Source organism: Budorcas taxicolor, chromosome 21 (genome assembly GCF_023091745.1).
Source record: "Budorcas taxicolor isolate Tak-1 chromosome 21, Takin1.1, whole genome shotgun sequence".
In the NCBI taxonomy this organism is placed as follows: domain Eukaryota; kingdom Metazoa; phylum Chordata; class Mammalia; order Artiodactyla; family Bovidae; genus Budorcas; species Budorcas taxicolor.
The window spans coordinates 22,042,281-22,058,285 of NC_068930.1; the positions used below are offsets into that span (position 1 = coordinate 22,042,281).

The following is a 16,005-nucleotide window of genomic DNA, read 5'->3' on the forward strand; positions in this document are numbered from 1 at the left end:
GCTGACGCGGAGCCTTTCAGGGCATCCCAGGGAGAGGTGGGGATGGATGGATGATCACCCCCTTTTAAGGGCAGGAGCTGAAAGAGGAGGCCCCTGCAGGATGCCTGGGAAGCGACAGGAGTAGCACCCTGAGAATGCACCAGGACTGGGGTGGGGGTGGGGCAGAGTGGAGATGACGGGCAGGGGGAGGGGGATCCCAGGGTCCCAGGGGCCCTGAGGCAGCCCAGTAGGGGTCTTCTGACCCAGAAGAGATGCAGGCATGGAGCCAACCTTCCCATGGAAGAGGGGCCTGGACTGGAACTGAGACAGGAGAACAGGTGCCTGAAGGGGTTCCAGGGCTGTGACAGGAACACCTTAGGCTGCGTCCATATCTTGGCTACTGTAAACAGTGCTGCAGTGAATATTCAGTTCAGTCATTCAGTCGTATCTGACTCTTTGCGACCCCATGGACTTCAGCACGCCAGGCTTCCCTGTCCGTCACCAACTCCCAGAGCTTGCTCCAACTCATGTCCATCGTGTTGGTGGTGCCATCCAAGCCTCTCATCCTCTGTCGTCCCCTCCTCCTGCCTTAAATCTTTCCCAGCATCAGGGTCTTTTCCAGTGAGTCAGTTTTGCATATATGCCGAGGAGTGGGATTGCAGGGTCATTGTTATTGTTCAGTTGCTAAGTCGTGTGAAACTCTTCACGATCCCATGGACTGCAGCATGTTAGGCTATCCTGTCCTTCACCAGGGAGTGTCAAAGGTCAGCAGCTGCAGCAGCACAGGATTCAGCCTCCCCAGAGGCAGATGGCAGATGCCTTTGAATTGTTGTTGTTCAGTCGCTCAGTTATAGCCAACTCTTCCCAACCCCATGAACTGCAGCACGCCAGGCCTCCGTGTCCTTCACCACCTCCCAGAGCTTGCTCTAACTCATGTCCATTGAGTCAGTGATGCCATCCAACCCTCTCAACCTCTGTCTCCTCCTCCTCCTCTTGCCGTCCATCTTTCAGAGTCTTTTCCAATGAGTGCGTTCTTCACATCAGGTGGCCAATGTATTGGAGCTTCAGCCTCAGCATCAGTCCTTGCAATGAATATTCAGGGTTGATTTTCCTTAGGATTTACTGGTCACACTCCTCTGTCCAAGGGACTCTCAAGGGTCTTCTCCAGTACCACAATTGGAAAGCATCGATTCTTCGGCACTCAACCTTCTTATGGGCCAACTCTCACAGCCATACATGACTACTGGAAAAACCATAGCTTTAACTATATGGACCTCAGTAGAAAGCCATTGTTGAGATGTACCCAGGGGACTAGCAGTCACTTAGAGAGAAGCCTCTGGAATTTCCCTTCAGGTAGGAAAGTGGGAGCTATCCAATGAGAAACATTTAAAAAAAATGAGAGAAGGACCTTGAACTCAAACCCACAGGCCTAACAGCAGCCCCCTTTTCCACTGCCCCACAGAAGGGGCAGGCATGTGCTGGGTGTCGGGAGCTCACTGGAGTGGAGGGGCCCCGGGAGGTGGGTTGGACACTGAGAGCCGCAGCCACACATGGGGCTTCTAGCTCAGCGGATGTTTATGAAGCACCTGCTCGGGGCCAGGCTGGACCAGAGGCTGAGGACCCAGGTGAGCAATGCCGGGCAAGTCCTTAAGAAACTCTTGGTTGAAGGGAGGTAGGGCCATGACCAGACCATCAGCACATCTGCGGGCTGTGTCCACAGAGGGAGGGCAGGTGTCTGGAGCAGAGATGGAGGATGGGGAGCAGGCAGGACACCAGGTCTGAGTGGAGGGTGAAGGGTGTGTCTTAGCGGAAAAGGACATGAGATGGGAGCCGGGGAGGGGAGACCTGGAGCCCCAGCCCAAGGAGTTGGGGGTAGCTTGTCTGGGGAGCAGGAATGTGGAGGATGTGGGGATGGGGCTGAGTTTGGGCCCCTCTGTAGGGCTTGGGGCACCAGGGACCCAGGACAGAATGTCAGCTCCTAGACTCACTGAAGCACCCTGTTCTCAACATGCTGAGCAAGCAGCACTCTAGAAAACATCTGTGTCCACGTTTCCTGGGCCCTGGGCTCCTGTGGGAACTGCTCCAGCCCCTCTGGGTCTGAGGCCAAGCCTGCAGTGCCCCGCCCCCACCCAGCAGATGGGAGGCCCTGGAGGGCACACGTGGCCTCAGGACCTGGATTCTGTTCCTGGTCCTGCCTGTGCACCGGGCTCATGGGTGAAGCCCGGCCTACTCCAGACACCTGCCAAGTCCAGGGTGTCAGGGGCCTGGGCGACTCACCCCTCACCCACTTCAGCCCTGGATGTCAGGGTGTGAGCAGGGAAGGCCCGGGTCACCTGGCGCCTGGATTCAGCCCCCAGCCCCTCTCTGGGCGTGTGTGCGGTATAGTGTCCTGGGACACAGCTCGGTGGAAGACGCCAGGGTAGCCATGGAGCTCTACCGCATCTCCAGGAGATTTCCATTGCAGCCTGAGAATTTTAGTTGCAGCGTGTGGGATCTCGTTTCCTGACCAGGCATAGAACCTGGGCCCCTGCGTTGGGTGTGTGGTGTCTTATAGTCCCTGGACCACCAGGAAAGTCCTTACTTCTTATCTTTACATTTCATAGGAAGGAGTCAGTAAAAAATATTCCAAATAAGAAAAGAAACTAGCACCAATAGAAGCCTGCTATATTGAAATATAGCGGTGACGACTATAAAAGAGAGCTAAGTGAGCTGAAACTGCCTGCATTTGGGTAGCAATTGTTAAGGACAGGGCGATTTGGCCGGGGGAACAATGGTTTTCTATTACAAGCTTTGGTAGATTATTTACTTTAAAAAAACTGTTTGGGTGTTATTTTAGAAGAACTTAAAGTGCAGTGGGGCAGATGAGTAAATTGGATTGGAAAGAGAGACACAGAGCTTCACCTTTGTAAGGTGACAGGTACGCAAGTGATTGTTATATTATTTATATGCTTCTGAATATCTAAAATATTTTATAATTATTATTAAACAGCAACAGCAAAGCAATGCTGTTCGGAGAAGGTAACTGAACTGAAGGTCCAGGGTTGCGGAGTGTAGGAGACGGGGAAGAGCATAAAAATGCAGAGTCAATCATGGACAGAAGGAGGGACAGTGATGACCACGCCAGAAGAGGAGTTAGAAAAAGCAGAGGTACAGAGATATTTTAGATTATAGTTGGGAGAAGTTGAGAAATTAGAAACCCTGCTGCAGGAATACAGCTGTAGTTCTGGGTTTCAGCAGAAGATAGAAGAGTCATGGGAATATATTATAGGAAGCCCCCTACAGATGAAGCTTTATGCTGTGAACTCAAAGATACGAATGCCCGTTTACAGAAGTTAGTTCATTGTCTGGCGCACAGCGTCACGTGCTTGCATCCTCTCCGAGGGCTTGAGCTCTGTGTGCTTCACCGTATAGTGCTGCATCGGGTGCAGTGGTGGTGTCGGTGGTGGTTTAGTCGCTGAGTCGTGTCAGACTCTTGCGGTCCCAGGGACCGTAGCCTGCCAGACTCCTCTGTCCATGGGATTTCCCAGGCAAGAATCCTGAAGTGGGTTGCCATTTCCTTCTCCAGGGATTTACCCGACCCAGGGATGGAATCTGGTCTCCAGCATTGCAGGTGGATTCTTTGTTGCTGAGGCACCAGGGAAGCCCAAGGTACGGTAGCGCATTACCTTTATTTCAAGTCCAGGACGTCCGGAAGCAAGCGTACAGGCAGCACAGATGCAGCTGGTACTTGACTGTTGTGTCGATGCCAGCCTCTCTCATGCCAGCCTTGTACTGACCTTTCCAAGTTTTACAGTGCTTGTCAAGATACTGTACTGTAAGGTTAAAAACATTTATTTTCATGTTTGCTTTTTATGTATGATTATGTGGCAAGTATTATAAATCTGTTACCGTACAGTACTATATAGCTGATTGTGTTAGTTGGGTACCTAGGCTAACTTTGCTGGACTCATGAAAAAACTGGACTTACAAATGTGCTCTCAGAACAAAATTCATTTATATGTAGGGACTTACTGTAGTCTCCTCGGGCTGCTGAAACAAGTTACCATAACCTTGATGGCTTAAAATAGCAGAAAGTTATACTTTCACCGTTCAGGAGGCCAGATATCTGGACTCAAGATGTCAGCAGGGTCCCACTCCTCTGGAAGACCTGAGCAAGAACCCATTCCTTGCCGTCCAGCTGCTGGTAGCTGCTGGTCTTCCACAGTGTTCCAGGGCTCCTGGCAACATCTCTCCTATCTCTGCCTCCATCTTCACACCACCGTCTCCTCCGTGTGTGCTGGGCTATGACCTCCTTCTTTACTGGCCACACCTTGAGGCAGGCGGGATCTTAGCTCACCAATCAGAGACTGAACCTGTGCCTTCTAAAGTGGACGTGCAGAGTCTTAACCACTGGACCACCAGGGACAGTCCTACATCTCTATGATAAGAACACTTATTATCACATTCAGGGCTCACCCAGAAATCCAGGATTAGCTTCTTATCCTAAGATTTTTATCTTAATCAGAACTGCAATGTTCTTTCCCCCATATAAAGTAACTTTCATAAGGTTCAGGAATTTGACATAGAAATCTCTCTGGAGAATATATATTTTTTTCAGCCTACAAGAGGGACTGATGGGATTTAAGGAAACAGTATATTTTCTCATTATTCAACAGTAGATGGGGACATTCAGTAAGAAATCAACCAGAGCAGGAAAGAAATTGCTGAATAAATTTGGAAGTGAAACTGACTTGAATCAATAAGCATGAATTTCTTAGTGGACTTGTTCAACAAAGTTGATACGTTCCATTTTGTGTGAATAAACCCCTCATTTTCTGTGATTCCGTTATCACTTCAATTGGCCAGAAACCTGGAACATTTGTGTAGATTATGAAAATTTCCGATGTGGCAGGGAATAAAGCAATGTAGAGACGATTCTTTGGGTAAATGTAAATCGACTAAAGCCTGGGTTACAGATTTAAATTTTGACAAATAGAATTTAAGGTCACATACATCATATGGGATAAGGAAATATTTTATGAATTGATAAAATGAACATAGGTGAAGAAGACATGACAAGCACACACATATATGCATCTGACAACATAACCTCGGGATATAAGCAGCAGGGCAGCCCAGGAGAGCTTTCTACAGTGACGGAAGAGTTCAACACCTGCCCTGTCCAACACAGGGCGTCTTCAGTAGCTCAGTCGTGTCTGACTCTTTGCGACCCTTTGGACTGTAGCCGTCCAGGCCTCTGTCCATGGAATTTTTCAGGCAAGAACACTGGAGTGGGTTGCCATTTCCTCCTCCAGTCCCATATAGAAACTGCTAACAACATGTGGGAATAGGTACTGAAATGTGGCTGGTAGGACTAAGGGGATGAATTTTTAATTATGCTTAGTTTTAATTAACTAAAAATGAAGTAGCCAAACGTATCTACCGGCTGCTATTAACATGTTGGACTATGTGGATAAAACAAAAACTGGAAGAACTGTGAGGCGACATACAATAGCAGTGACAGCATCTGGAAATAGTAACGTGCTCCGCTCAGAACCGGGTTTATGAAGGAAACAAGAAGGGTGACTCTGAGGTGGTGGCCACGGGTCTCACCACAGTAATAACTTTTACCATCTTCTTTCTCATTTCCTGTTTTGACTTGAAAAGAGTTGAATGCTCACACTATTCAACAACATATTCTTTATTTACTAGCAGATTTCATCCACTCTCCTTATGATTCATGTTTTATCATGTTTTGAGCTTTAAAAAATATTTTCCCCTTAGGACCTTGGATCAATATTTGGATGTTCCATTGGGTTGAAGTTAACCTGTAGTAAATGTCCTTCTGCAAACTTATCATGTAGGTTCCCTTGATCCTTGGCTCGTCTCCACTATGACCCTATCTCTCCTTCCCCTCACAGACACTAGCTGCCCCAGGAGAAACCTGTATTTACAGTCTTTCCTTCTCTTTCTCCATCTCAAATGCACTGGCTTCTGTCCTGAGGCTCTCAAAGATTTTCAAATTGTCACATCCAATGAACACTTTTCAGTGCTGATCCCACATGAACTCTGCTTACCTCTGCACCATGTGACCATGTTGGCCACATCCTCCTGACACTCTCTTCTCTATTATTATTATTTAAATGACAGGAGCCTCTTGATCTTTTCCTCTTGATCCTGCCTACTTCTTGGCAGATTCTTCCTCTGCCTGCTGCTTAAGTATCAGTGTTTTCTCAGTTCTCCCCTCTCAGCCATCTCTGCTTCTCACACTGCCTAGTCTTTCTGGGAAATTGTACTCATGTTGGTAACTTGAATTATTCCCTTAGGAGATGACTAACTGCATGCGTGCGTGCTAAGTCGGTTAAGTCGTGTCTGACTCTGTGCAACCCTACAGACAGTAGCCCACCAGGCTCCTCTGTCCATCCGATTCTCCAGGCAAGGATACTGCAGTGGGTTGCCATGCCCTCCTCCAGGGGATCTTTCCTACCCAGGGATTGAACCTGCGTCTCTTACGTCTACCTGCATTGGCAGGCAGGTTCTTCACCACGAGCGTCACCTGGGAAGCCTCATGATTCACTAGCCTCTTCTTAAACACCTAACCTGTCCTGCTGGACTATCCTCAGGAACCTCACAGTCAGCCTGTCACACGATTCTGATCTCAGTGAGGCAGTAGTGAGAAGCGGTGTGAAGTGAGATCTTAATTCCCTGCCCAAGAATTGAACCTGAGTAGCCTGGCTTCCCAGTGGTAAAGAATCCACCAGCCAATGCAGGAGATGAAAGCGACATGGGTTCGATCCCCTGGAAGTTCCCCTGAAGTAGAAAATGGCACCCCACTCCAATATTCTTTCCTGGACAATCTCATGGACAGAGGAGCCTGGTGGCTACAGTCCATGGGGTTGCAAAGAGTTGGACATGTCTAAGCAACTGAACGCACACACACACAACCTGGATGAAAGCCAGGAATCCTAGCCACCAGACCAGCAAGGGCCAGAGGCTAAAAGCTATTTTCCTCTAACTCTTGCCCGGACTGAAAAATGCATTTCTTATGGAAGCAAAAATCTTAAATGCAGGTACAAAGTTTATTATCGGAGACACAGCAGAGCAAAAAGTGGAAGAGGACGCTGAGAAACTGTTAGTTTAGCTAAGACAGAAGCAATGCAGAGATGAACACTCGGAGAAAAAGGGTGTCGGTGTGCCCCCTAGTGAGGAGGAGCTCAGGAAATAGGCGGTTAAATCAGTTCTGTAGGGCAGTTCTTTGTCTTCCCTCTGGCCAGACATCCTGTTTTGACCCCTGGCTTATTTGTCTCAGAACCTTGCCCCTAGGTGTGCACACACCTCTCAACCAAGAGGGATCTTGCTACAAGGCTTCTGGGAGAAGGAAGACTCTTTATGGCCTGGCATTGTCCCCTGACTTTTGGCCCCCAAGGAGCCTTTCTGCACATGTGTAGGGTCTCTCTTGCCCCAAAGAGGGGGAAAATCTCTTGATCCTTTACTCGAACAAGGTTTAGCCCCTCTCTGTTCCTGCCGTGACTATTTCCTTCAGGTGTCCACGGAGACAAGGCTGCTTGAACTCTTTCTGTTACTCCCATTTCGGAAAGCAAACAGGAGGCTGATGGTAAATGCCAGCCTGGAGCCCACCTAACGCCGTCTCAGGAAATGCAAACAGGAGGCCAGTTGTAAGCTTCCAGCCTGAAGTTCAGCTTGTTCTCATCCTTAAGAAGTAAAAACCAGAGACCAATCATAAATGCCTATCTCTCTCCTGCCTCAGCAGGACAATACAGGGGAGAAGAGTGAGATGATCAGACTTCCAGCCGCAACACACGTGTGGGCGAACCTTTCTCTCCCCGAGCAGCCTCCGGTCAGGCAGAGCCCGTGCAGCACCGTCTGCATGGTGTGTGGCGAGCCTCTCCCACTTCCTCCTGTCACCTGTCACGGTGAGCCATTGCTGGCCGAAGGGAGTGGGTCTCATGACTGACAGCTGCCTGATGTCCTCTCTCTTGGAAGAAAGGACAGAAATAGAGGACAGAGAGGGGAGAGGTCAGAGAGGGGAGAGGGCAGAGAGAAAAGTGGAGAGATCTCAAAAGAGGGAGAGGGAAAGGGGAGGGGGAGAGAGTTGCCTGAATGAGGGGACTGAGGGCCGCCAGGGCCAGGGACAGACATACTAAACGCGGTGACGTTGAAACAGGAGGGTCAGATGGTCACTTGTCACTCATAAGGAAGCTGCTTTTGGTGGTCTACGAGGTACCAAATCTTCTCCCTGGAAGGGGACAAATGCCCCACGTTGGGCGCCACAGAATATATACCAAAAAGGGTTCTTGGCCCCCTCAATCAATGGAGACTGACTAGAGGCCAGACAAGAAATTCAGGCAAGACTTTACTGGGGCCCCTGTAGAAACAGGGGGAAGTAAGGACAAGTAACAGATTCTCTTACTTGCTCCATGAGGCAGAGGAGGTGGGGAAAGCGTGCTGCTTATACACAGTGAGGGTAGGAGGTATGTCCAGGGGTCAGGATGGAGGGGTGGCGGAGGTGGTTTGCTCACCCCTTGGGTGGTGGTGTGTGCGGGGGGGCATGCTCAATACCCTGCTTTTCTCCCAAGTCCTTCTTTTTGCTCCAGGCTCTTTACAAGTGGCAGTTGGGTTTTTCTTTTTTATTTTTTGGTCTCTTTGTATCTTTGTCTGGAGTTGGCCCCAACTACACAAGCACAAAATTATTTTTGGGGCCCATGCAATTTCCTTGCATTTTGTTGCTGGAGGAGACATGTGTCCATGTGCAAGCGTTGCAGCAAAGGGTCTCAGGTCCCAGTCTGTTTCATAATCAGGAGGGTGTGACTAATAAACAGGACCCAGCAGCCAAAAGGAAACAAGCAGAGAAGGTGGACAGAGGGGAGGGAGCCGGCTGCCATTTCCACGTCTGAATATCTAAGACCAACAAGTCCAGGGGCACTGGCAGGGCTGGGAGGGGAAGGAAAGAGAAAAGAGAATGAGATGAATGGGGAAGGATGTGGGAGGAGAGAGGGAGCCAGGAAGAGGATGTTAGGGGATGTCAGAAATTGGTGGGGAAACTGCAGTGAAGAGAACTAAGTGTCCCCGGGCTAGCCTGCGTAAAAGGGAAGGTGTGAGTCGCTCAGTTGTACCTGACTGTTTGCGAGCCCATGGACTGGAGCCTGCTAGACTCCTTTGTCCATTGGATTTCCTAGGTGAAAAGCTGGAGTGGTTGCCATTTCCTTCTCACAGGGATCTTCATGCCTAAGGGAGCGAACTCGAGTCTGCCGCATTGCAGGCAGATTCTCTACCGTCTGAGACACCTACAAAAGCTTCTCGGACTAGATACACCATGTCAGCCGTGTAAACCAGCAGGTTGATGCCAGTCAGGATGGCCACAGCCAGTCGTTGGTCCCAGATGCAGACAAAGATGTTGAGTTGATCAGTGCAGGTCATATCGCTGGACCTCTGGGGCTGCCCCCCCAGCTTCTCGTGGAACTGGTAGAGGGGCCAGAGGATCGCTGCCGTGACATAGAGGAAGACAGGGAGCACAGTCTGCACCCACAGCAAATGGAAGCGGAGGGGAAGCTTTTTGTTGTTGTCACAGTCACACCCGTTCATAAGGAAGTTCATGACCCCCAGGACGAAGCAGCTGGAGTACACGGCCACACACCACACCAGGGCCGGCTGGTGCAGGTATAGGTCAGTGTCGCAGACGAAGGCAAAGATGATGTTGGCTGCATAGTTCTCCAGCCTCCTGAGCACACCTGGGAAGGTCGGCCAAAAGCAGGACACTCTACTGGGTCGGCGACAGACCCAGGCCACTTCGATGGCGTAAAGCAGAGCAGCCACGCAGGAGAAGGCAGTGCTGGTGATGGCGCGGTTTCGGGCGGGGCCTGGATCAAAGAACTGGATGCAGGTGGAGCCGAAGATGACGGCAGCTGAGAGGCAGATGACGGCGAAGTAAGAGCCAAAGGCGTAGAGAACGCCATCCCAAAACAAGCGGAAGTGGTACTGGAACATATCATACAAGCGGAGGAGGCACTGGATGTTAGGCAACCGCGGTTTGGAGAGACTGCCCAACTCCAGTATGAAGCCGAGAAGGGTCAGGCTGAAGCAGATGGGCCAGATGAACAGGCACCAGTTGATTACACCCACCTTCAGAGTGTCCCTACTGGTCAGCCAGATGGGCACGAGGGTGGAGAGCAGCTGCCCCACGCGGAGGAAGAGGCTCCAGCCTGAGGACAAGCTCATAGCGCTCCTGATGGTCAGGCAGGTCACGGGCTGCGGTGTTGTATGTAACCTTGCTTGCTTTCCACCCAAAGTCTTGTGAATAGGTAAATGCGGCTCCGGGGTTGGATGTTCTGTTTCCTCTTTCACTGGGCCAGTTCAGCTCTCCCTCTGTCCTTGATTTTTCAGAAGGATACAACCACTGATCTTTGGAACAGATGCACTGATCTTAACAAAGTAAGGACCACACGCATGTTCTCAGTCCCCAGCAAGGCGCCTGGTATTTACTGTCAAGTCTCCAATACCCTCAGCAAGTAGCCCACATCCGTTTCCTGCCCTCATCCTTGTATAAATGGGGGCTGAGCCTTGCAGTGCTGGGGGTTGGTTCTCTTGCACAGTGATGGCTGGCTTCCTTAACGTAAAGCGACTTTTCTTCTACCCAGTGCTTGTCTCTCTGTATTGGCTTCTTCAGCGAAGAGCAGCCTGAGCCTGAGCTGGGGGACAGTGTTGGGCATCCAGGCAGGAGTCAGGTCCCTGGGGCTCCAGCCCTTCCAGCTCCCTCTGTGACGAGGAGAGGAGTGCAGCTGGGAAGGCCAGGGAGGATCTACAGGGTTGAGCCAGCAGCTGCTGAATTTGTTAGTTTCCAGAATTTCCTCTGTCCCTCCCCACTGCTTGCTCACAGCCTGCTTTCCACTTTCTGTTGAGAGACTGCAAACTGGCCTCTGAAGGAGCAGCTGAGCTCCTGACTGAGTGAGTGGAGGGTGTGCGCCCTGGGAGCCCCCCATTCCCTCCTGTTTGGGCAAATCATTTGCCCTTTGGAACTTTGTGGTCAGTCTGCACACCACAGGACATGGCTTGTTTATGACTCTGTGTGTGCCTCTTCTTGGAGAAGAATTTGTTTATTTGAAATATGTTCTGGGGGAGCAAGCAAAGTGAAGCGAGGGGGCCATATCTATCCCTTCTAGAAGTCCACTGGGACGCATGTTGGCCAATTGGCAAAACTAGAGTATGACTCTGTAACCAAGAAGAAAAATGAGTTTAAAATTTTCATACATCCTAACCCATGTATGTTTTCTAGTCTAAAGAACAGTGTACCCCCTGAATGGGTCTCTAAATTCCTCAACTCTTTTGCAGTTAGAACTGATTTGTTAAATATTTGGTTCAATTCAGTTCAGTTCAGTCGCTCAGTCGTGTCCGACTCTTCGCGACCCCATGAAGCGCAGCACGCCAGGCCTCCCTGTTCACTCAGACTCACGTCCATCAAGTCCATCCAGCCATCTCATCCTCTGTCGTCCCCTTCTCCTCCTGCCCCTAATCCCTCCCAGCATCAGGGTGTTTTCCAATGAGTCAACTCTTCGCATGAGGTGGCCAAAGTACTGGAGCTTCAGCTTTAGCATCATTCCTTCCAAAGAAATCTCAGGGCTGATCTCCTTCAGAATGGACTGGTTGGATCTCCTTGCAGTCCAAGGGACTCTCAGGAGTCTTCCCCAACACCACAGTTCAAAGCATCAATTCTTCAGCACTCAGCTTTCTTCACAGTCCAACTCTCACATCCATACATGACTACTGGAAAAACCATAGCCTTGACTAGATGGACCTTAGTCGGCAAAGTAATGTCTCTGCTTTTGAATATACTATCTAGGTTGGTCATAACTTTTCTTCCAAAGAGTAAGCATCTTTTAATTTCATGGCTGCAATCACCATCTGCAGTGATTTTGGAGCCCCCCAAAATAAAGTCTGACACTGTTTCCACTGTTTCCCCATCTATTTCCCATGGAGTGATGGGACCGGATGCCATGATCTTCATTTTCTGAATGTTGAGCTTTAAGCCAACTTTTTCACTCTCCTCTTTCACTTTCATCAAGAGGCTTTTTAGTTCCTCTTCACTTTCTGCCATAAGGGTGGTGTCATCTGCATATCTGAGGTTATTGAGATTTCTACCGGCAATCTTGATTCCAGCTTGTATTTCTTCCAGTCCAGCGTTTCTCATGATGTACTCTGTGTATAAGTTAAATAAGCAGGGTGACAATATACAGCCTTGACGTACTCCTTTTCCTATTTGGAACCAGTCTGTTGTTCCATGTCCAGTTCTAACTGTTGCTTCCTGACCTGCATACAGATTTCTCAAGAGGCAGCTTAGGTGGTCTGGTATTCCCATCTCTTTCAGAATTTTCCAGTTTATTGTGATCCACACAGTCAAAGGCTTTGGCATAGTCAATAGCATTAAACATGATATCTGTTCTTCCTGAGTGAAGCAACCTTCTACCAGGATGGGGGCTGGTTTCACGTCCTTCCCCAAATCACACAAACACTGACCTCCAACCCTGATCTCCTCAAAACAGCTCTTGAAGCTTCTTGAGAGACTGTCTCCCCATTTAAACTTCTCAGGTTGGTTCCAATAAAATTTCCAATTTTTTCTTCGGTTGTCTGACTATTGGTTAATTTTTTATCCACAAAAGCAAGTATGCATTGGCCTCTTCAAGTCTCAGTGCAAGAACCTCATATTCTTATATTTTTCTAAATCAAATTGAACACAACCCTGGGACCTCACTTCCCAGGAGGATGGAAATGTCTCTGCCGCTGCTGCTGCTAAGTCGCTTCAGTCGTGTCCGACTCTGTGCGACTCCATAAACGGCAGCCTACCAAGCTCCCCCCTCCCTGGGATTCTCCAGGCAAGAACGCTGGAGTGGGTTGACATTTCCTTCTCCAAAGCATGAAAGTGAAAAGTGAAAGTGAAGTCACGCAGTCGTGTCCGACTCTTTGGGACCCCATGGACTGCAGCCTTCCAGGCTCCTCCATCCATGGGATTTTCCAGGCAAGAGTACTGGAGTGGGGTGCCATCGCCTTCTCTGGAAATGTCTCTGTGCTTCAATAAAAGAATTGCCCAGGATGGGCTCACATGAGGGGCTCGCTGACCAAGCCTCATGGTTCATGGGATGGCTGCTCAATTCCTCCTGTTGAGAAATTAGGAAAAGATTTCCAAATCAAGAAAGAAGTACATCAAGGTTGTATACTGTCACCGTGCTAATTTAACTTTAATGCAGAGTAGATCATGCAAACTGCCACGCTGGATGAAGCACAAGCTGGAATCAAGACTGGCAGGAGAAATATCAATAACCTCAGGTATGCAGATGACAATACCCTTATGGCCAAAAGAAGAAGATCCTAAGAGCCTCTTGATGAAAGTGAAAGAGGACAGTGAAAAAGTTGGCTTAAACTCCACATTCAGAAACCTGAGATCATGGCAACTGGTCCCATTCCCTCATGGCAAATAGATGGGGAAACAAAGGAAACAGGAAGAGACTTTATTTTCTGGGGCTCCAAAGTTACTGCAGATGGTGACTGCAGCCAAGAAATTAAAAGACATTTGCTCCTTGCAAGAAAAGCTATGACCAACCTAGACAGAATATTAAAAAGTAGAGAAATTCCTTGTCAACAAAGGTCCATCTAGTCAAAGATATGGTTTTTCCAGTAGTCGTGTACGAATGTGAGAGTTGGATTATAATGAAAGCTGAACACTGAAGAATTGATGCTTTTGAACTGTGGTGTTGGAGAAGACTCTGGAGAGTCCTTGGACAGCAAGGATCCAACCAGTCCATCCTAAAGGAGATCAGTCCTTAGTGTTCTTTGGAAGGACTGATGCTGAAGCTGAAGCTCCAATACCTGACTCATTGGAATAGACCCTGATGCTGGGAAAGATTGAAGGTGTGAGGAGAAGGGGATGACAGAGGATGAGATGGTTGGATGGCATCACCGACTCAATGGATGTGAGTTTGAGCAAGCTCCGCGAGTTGGTCGGAGAAGGCAATGGCACCCCACTCCAGTACTCTTGCCTGGAAAATCCCCTGGGTGGAGGAGCCTGGTAAGCTGCAGTCCATGGGGTCCCGAAGAGTCAGACATGACTCAGCGACTTCACTTTCACTTTCATGCATTGGAGAAGGAAATGGCAACCCACTCCAGTGTTCTTGCCTGGAGAATCCCAGGGACGGGGGAGCCTGGTTGGCTGCTGTCTATGGAGTTGCACAGAGTCGGACACAACTGAAGTGACTCAGTAGCAGCAGCTGCGAGTTGGTGATGGACAGGGAAGCCTGGTGTCCTGCAGTTCATGGGGTCACAGAGAGTCGGACTTGACTGAGTGACTGAACTGAGCTGAACTGAGAGGTTAAGGGCCATTTGTCACAATTCCAAGGCTGCTCCAGTCCCCTCACTGTGGCTCTCGAAAGAAAGTGTAATCATCCTGTATTTAGTTCAAGCTTCTCATCACAGGGGCTTCCCTGATGCTCAGATGGTAAAGAATCCTCCTGCAATGCAGGAGACCCAGGTTTGATCCCTGGGTTGGGAAGATTCCCTGGAGAAGGAAATGGCAATCCAACCCAGTAGTCTTGCCTGGGAAATCCCATGACAGATGAGCAGGGTGGGCTGCAGTCCATGTGGTCACAAAAAGTCAGACACAAATGAGTGAGACACCCTTAGTCTTCTTGTCATAGAGGAGGTACAGCTGGACCCCAGGGATGGGAGCACTTGTCCAGAGTCACCCTGTGTGGGGCAGAGTCAGAGTCAGGACCCAAGTGTCCTAGTCCCCAGGCTGTCTGTCCACAGCCTCACGCTGCTTGTGACAAGTGTGTCAGCAGCATCCTTCAGGCTGGGATTCTTTCGCGTCCACCCTCATTCTGCACAAACCTGCCCCATCCCGCTGAGGAGGGGGGACACTCAGCACTCACTGCTGCTGAGTCAGTTTCCTCATTTGCTAGATGGGGGAGGGGTGCCAGCGACCCCTGTCCCTCCCAGCCCCCCTCTTCTCTGGGCGCCTGGACTTGCCAGTCCTGGAGACTCAGACGTGGAGATGGCAGCCGGCTCCCTCCCCTCTGGCCACCCTCTCTGCTTGTTCCCTCTTGGCTGCTGGGCCCTGTTTATTGGCCACATCCTTCCTGATTACACAGACCCTCCTCCCCCACGACCTCTGCTTGGTGGGGAACACGTTTCTCTCTCACAACCTGAGTTTCCTCAGTCACTTCCCTGGGGTCCAACTCTCCAGTGATTCTTGTCAAAATGAGAAACTACATCCAGGTGCCCCCTCAGTCTGAGGTCTCCCAGACTCCCTTGTTCCTTCACGTTCTGGACTTTCCACTTCTTCAGAGTCCAACTCAGCAGCCCGAAAGCTCTTGCCCTGTTTAGGAAACTCGTGTTTCCTTTAGGAAAAGGAAATTCCTTTCTGCTGGGCATATAGAGCTGACCATAAGCAGGGGAAGATGAAACAGAGGCCCAGAGTGAAGGGAGGCAGATCTGGGGTCCGTGACTGGATTCAATCACATCTGCTCTGACGCCAAAGCAGACAGGCTGGGGGAGGAGCTGAGAGATGCCCACACAGGCCTGTCTCCAAAGGCAGAGAGAAGGGAGACGCCTTGGGTCCAGAGGTCTGGAGAGGGGGAGCTGGGGCCCCCAAACCCACCTACTTGGTGACCAGGGCCTCCCCCGCCCTTCAGCACACACAGTTGATGGAGAAGACCTCCATCAACAAGGCTTTTCCTGATGATTGACAGCAGGGCCTGATGGGAACAAAAAGATGTAGAAGAAAATTTTAATTATCTACTTATTTTACCTGATTCCAGAAAATCAGGAAGCTGTAGCAGAAAGCAACAGGTGCACAGAAACACACACACCTGTCACCTCACACTCAAGCAATGCAATTTCTTTCACAATGGAAGCAGCAACAACCACCCCACCCCCAACCCCCAAACCACCTACCCAAGAAATTCTGAAAAGAAATTTTCTCTTTCAGAAAAAGTCACCCAATAAGTTTTGGTCTCCTAACCAGAAGATAAAAAAAGAAAGAAA

At 49.6% G+C, this 16,005-nt stretch overlaps 1 protein-coding gene across 1 annotated transcript; it reads right to left on the reverse strand.

Moving 5' to 3' along the window:
• Nucleotides 1-9,204: 9,204 nt before the first annotated feature.
• On the reverse strand, nucleotides 9,205-10,194 carry LOC128066982 (myeloid-associated differentiation marker-like). Its single transcript, XM_052660110.1, has one exon. It carries the CDS (start codon nucleotides 10,192-10,194, stop codon nucleotides 9,205-9,207), a length of 990 nt encoding a protein of 329 aa, XP_052516070.1.
• Nucleotides 10,195-16,005: the final 5,811 nt, after the last annotated feature.

Bases quoted from the DNA above. Each gene is read 5' to 3' on its own strand.
- LOC128066982 (XM_052660110.1), bottom strand. From the start codon at position 10,194: ATGAGCTTGTCCTCAGGCTGGAGCCTCTTCCTCCGCGTGGGGCAGCTG.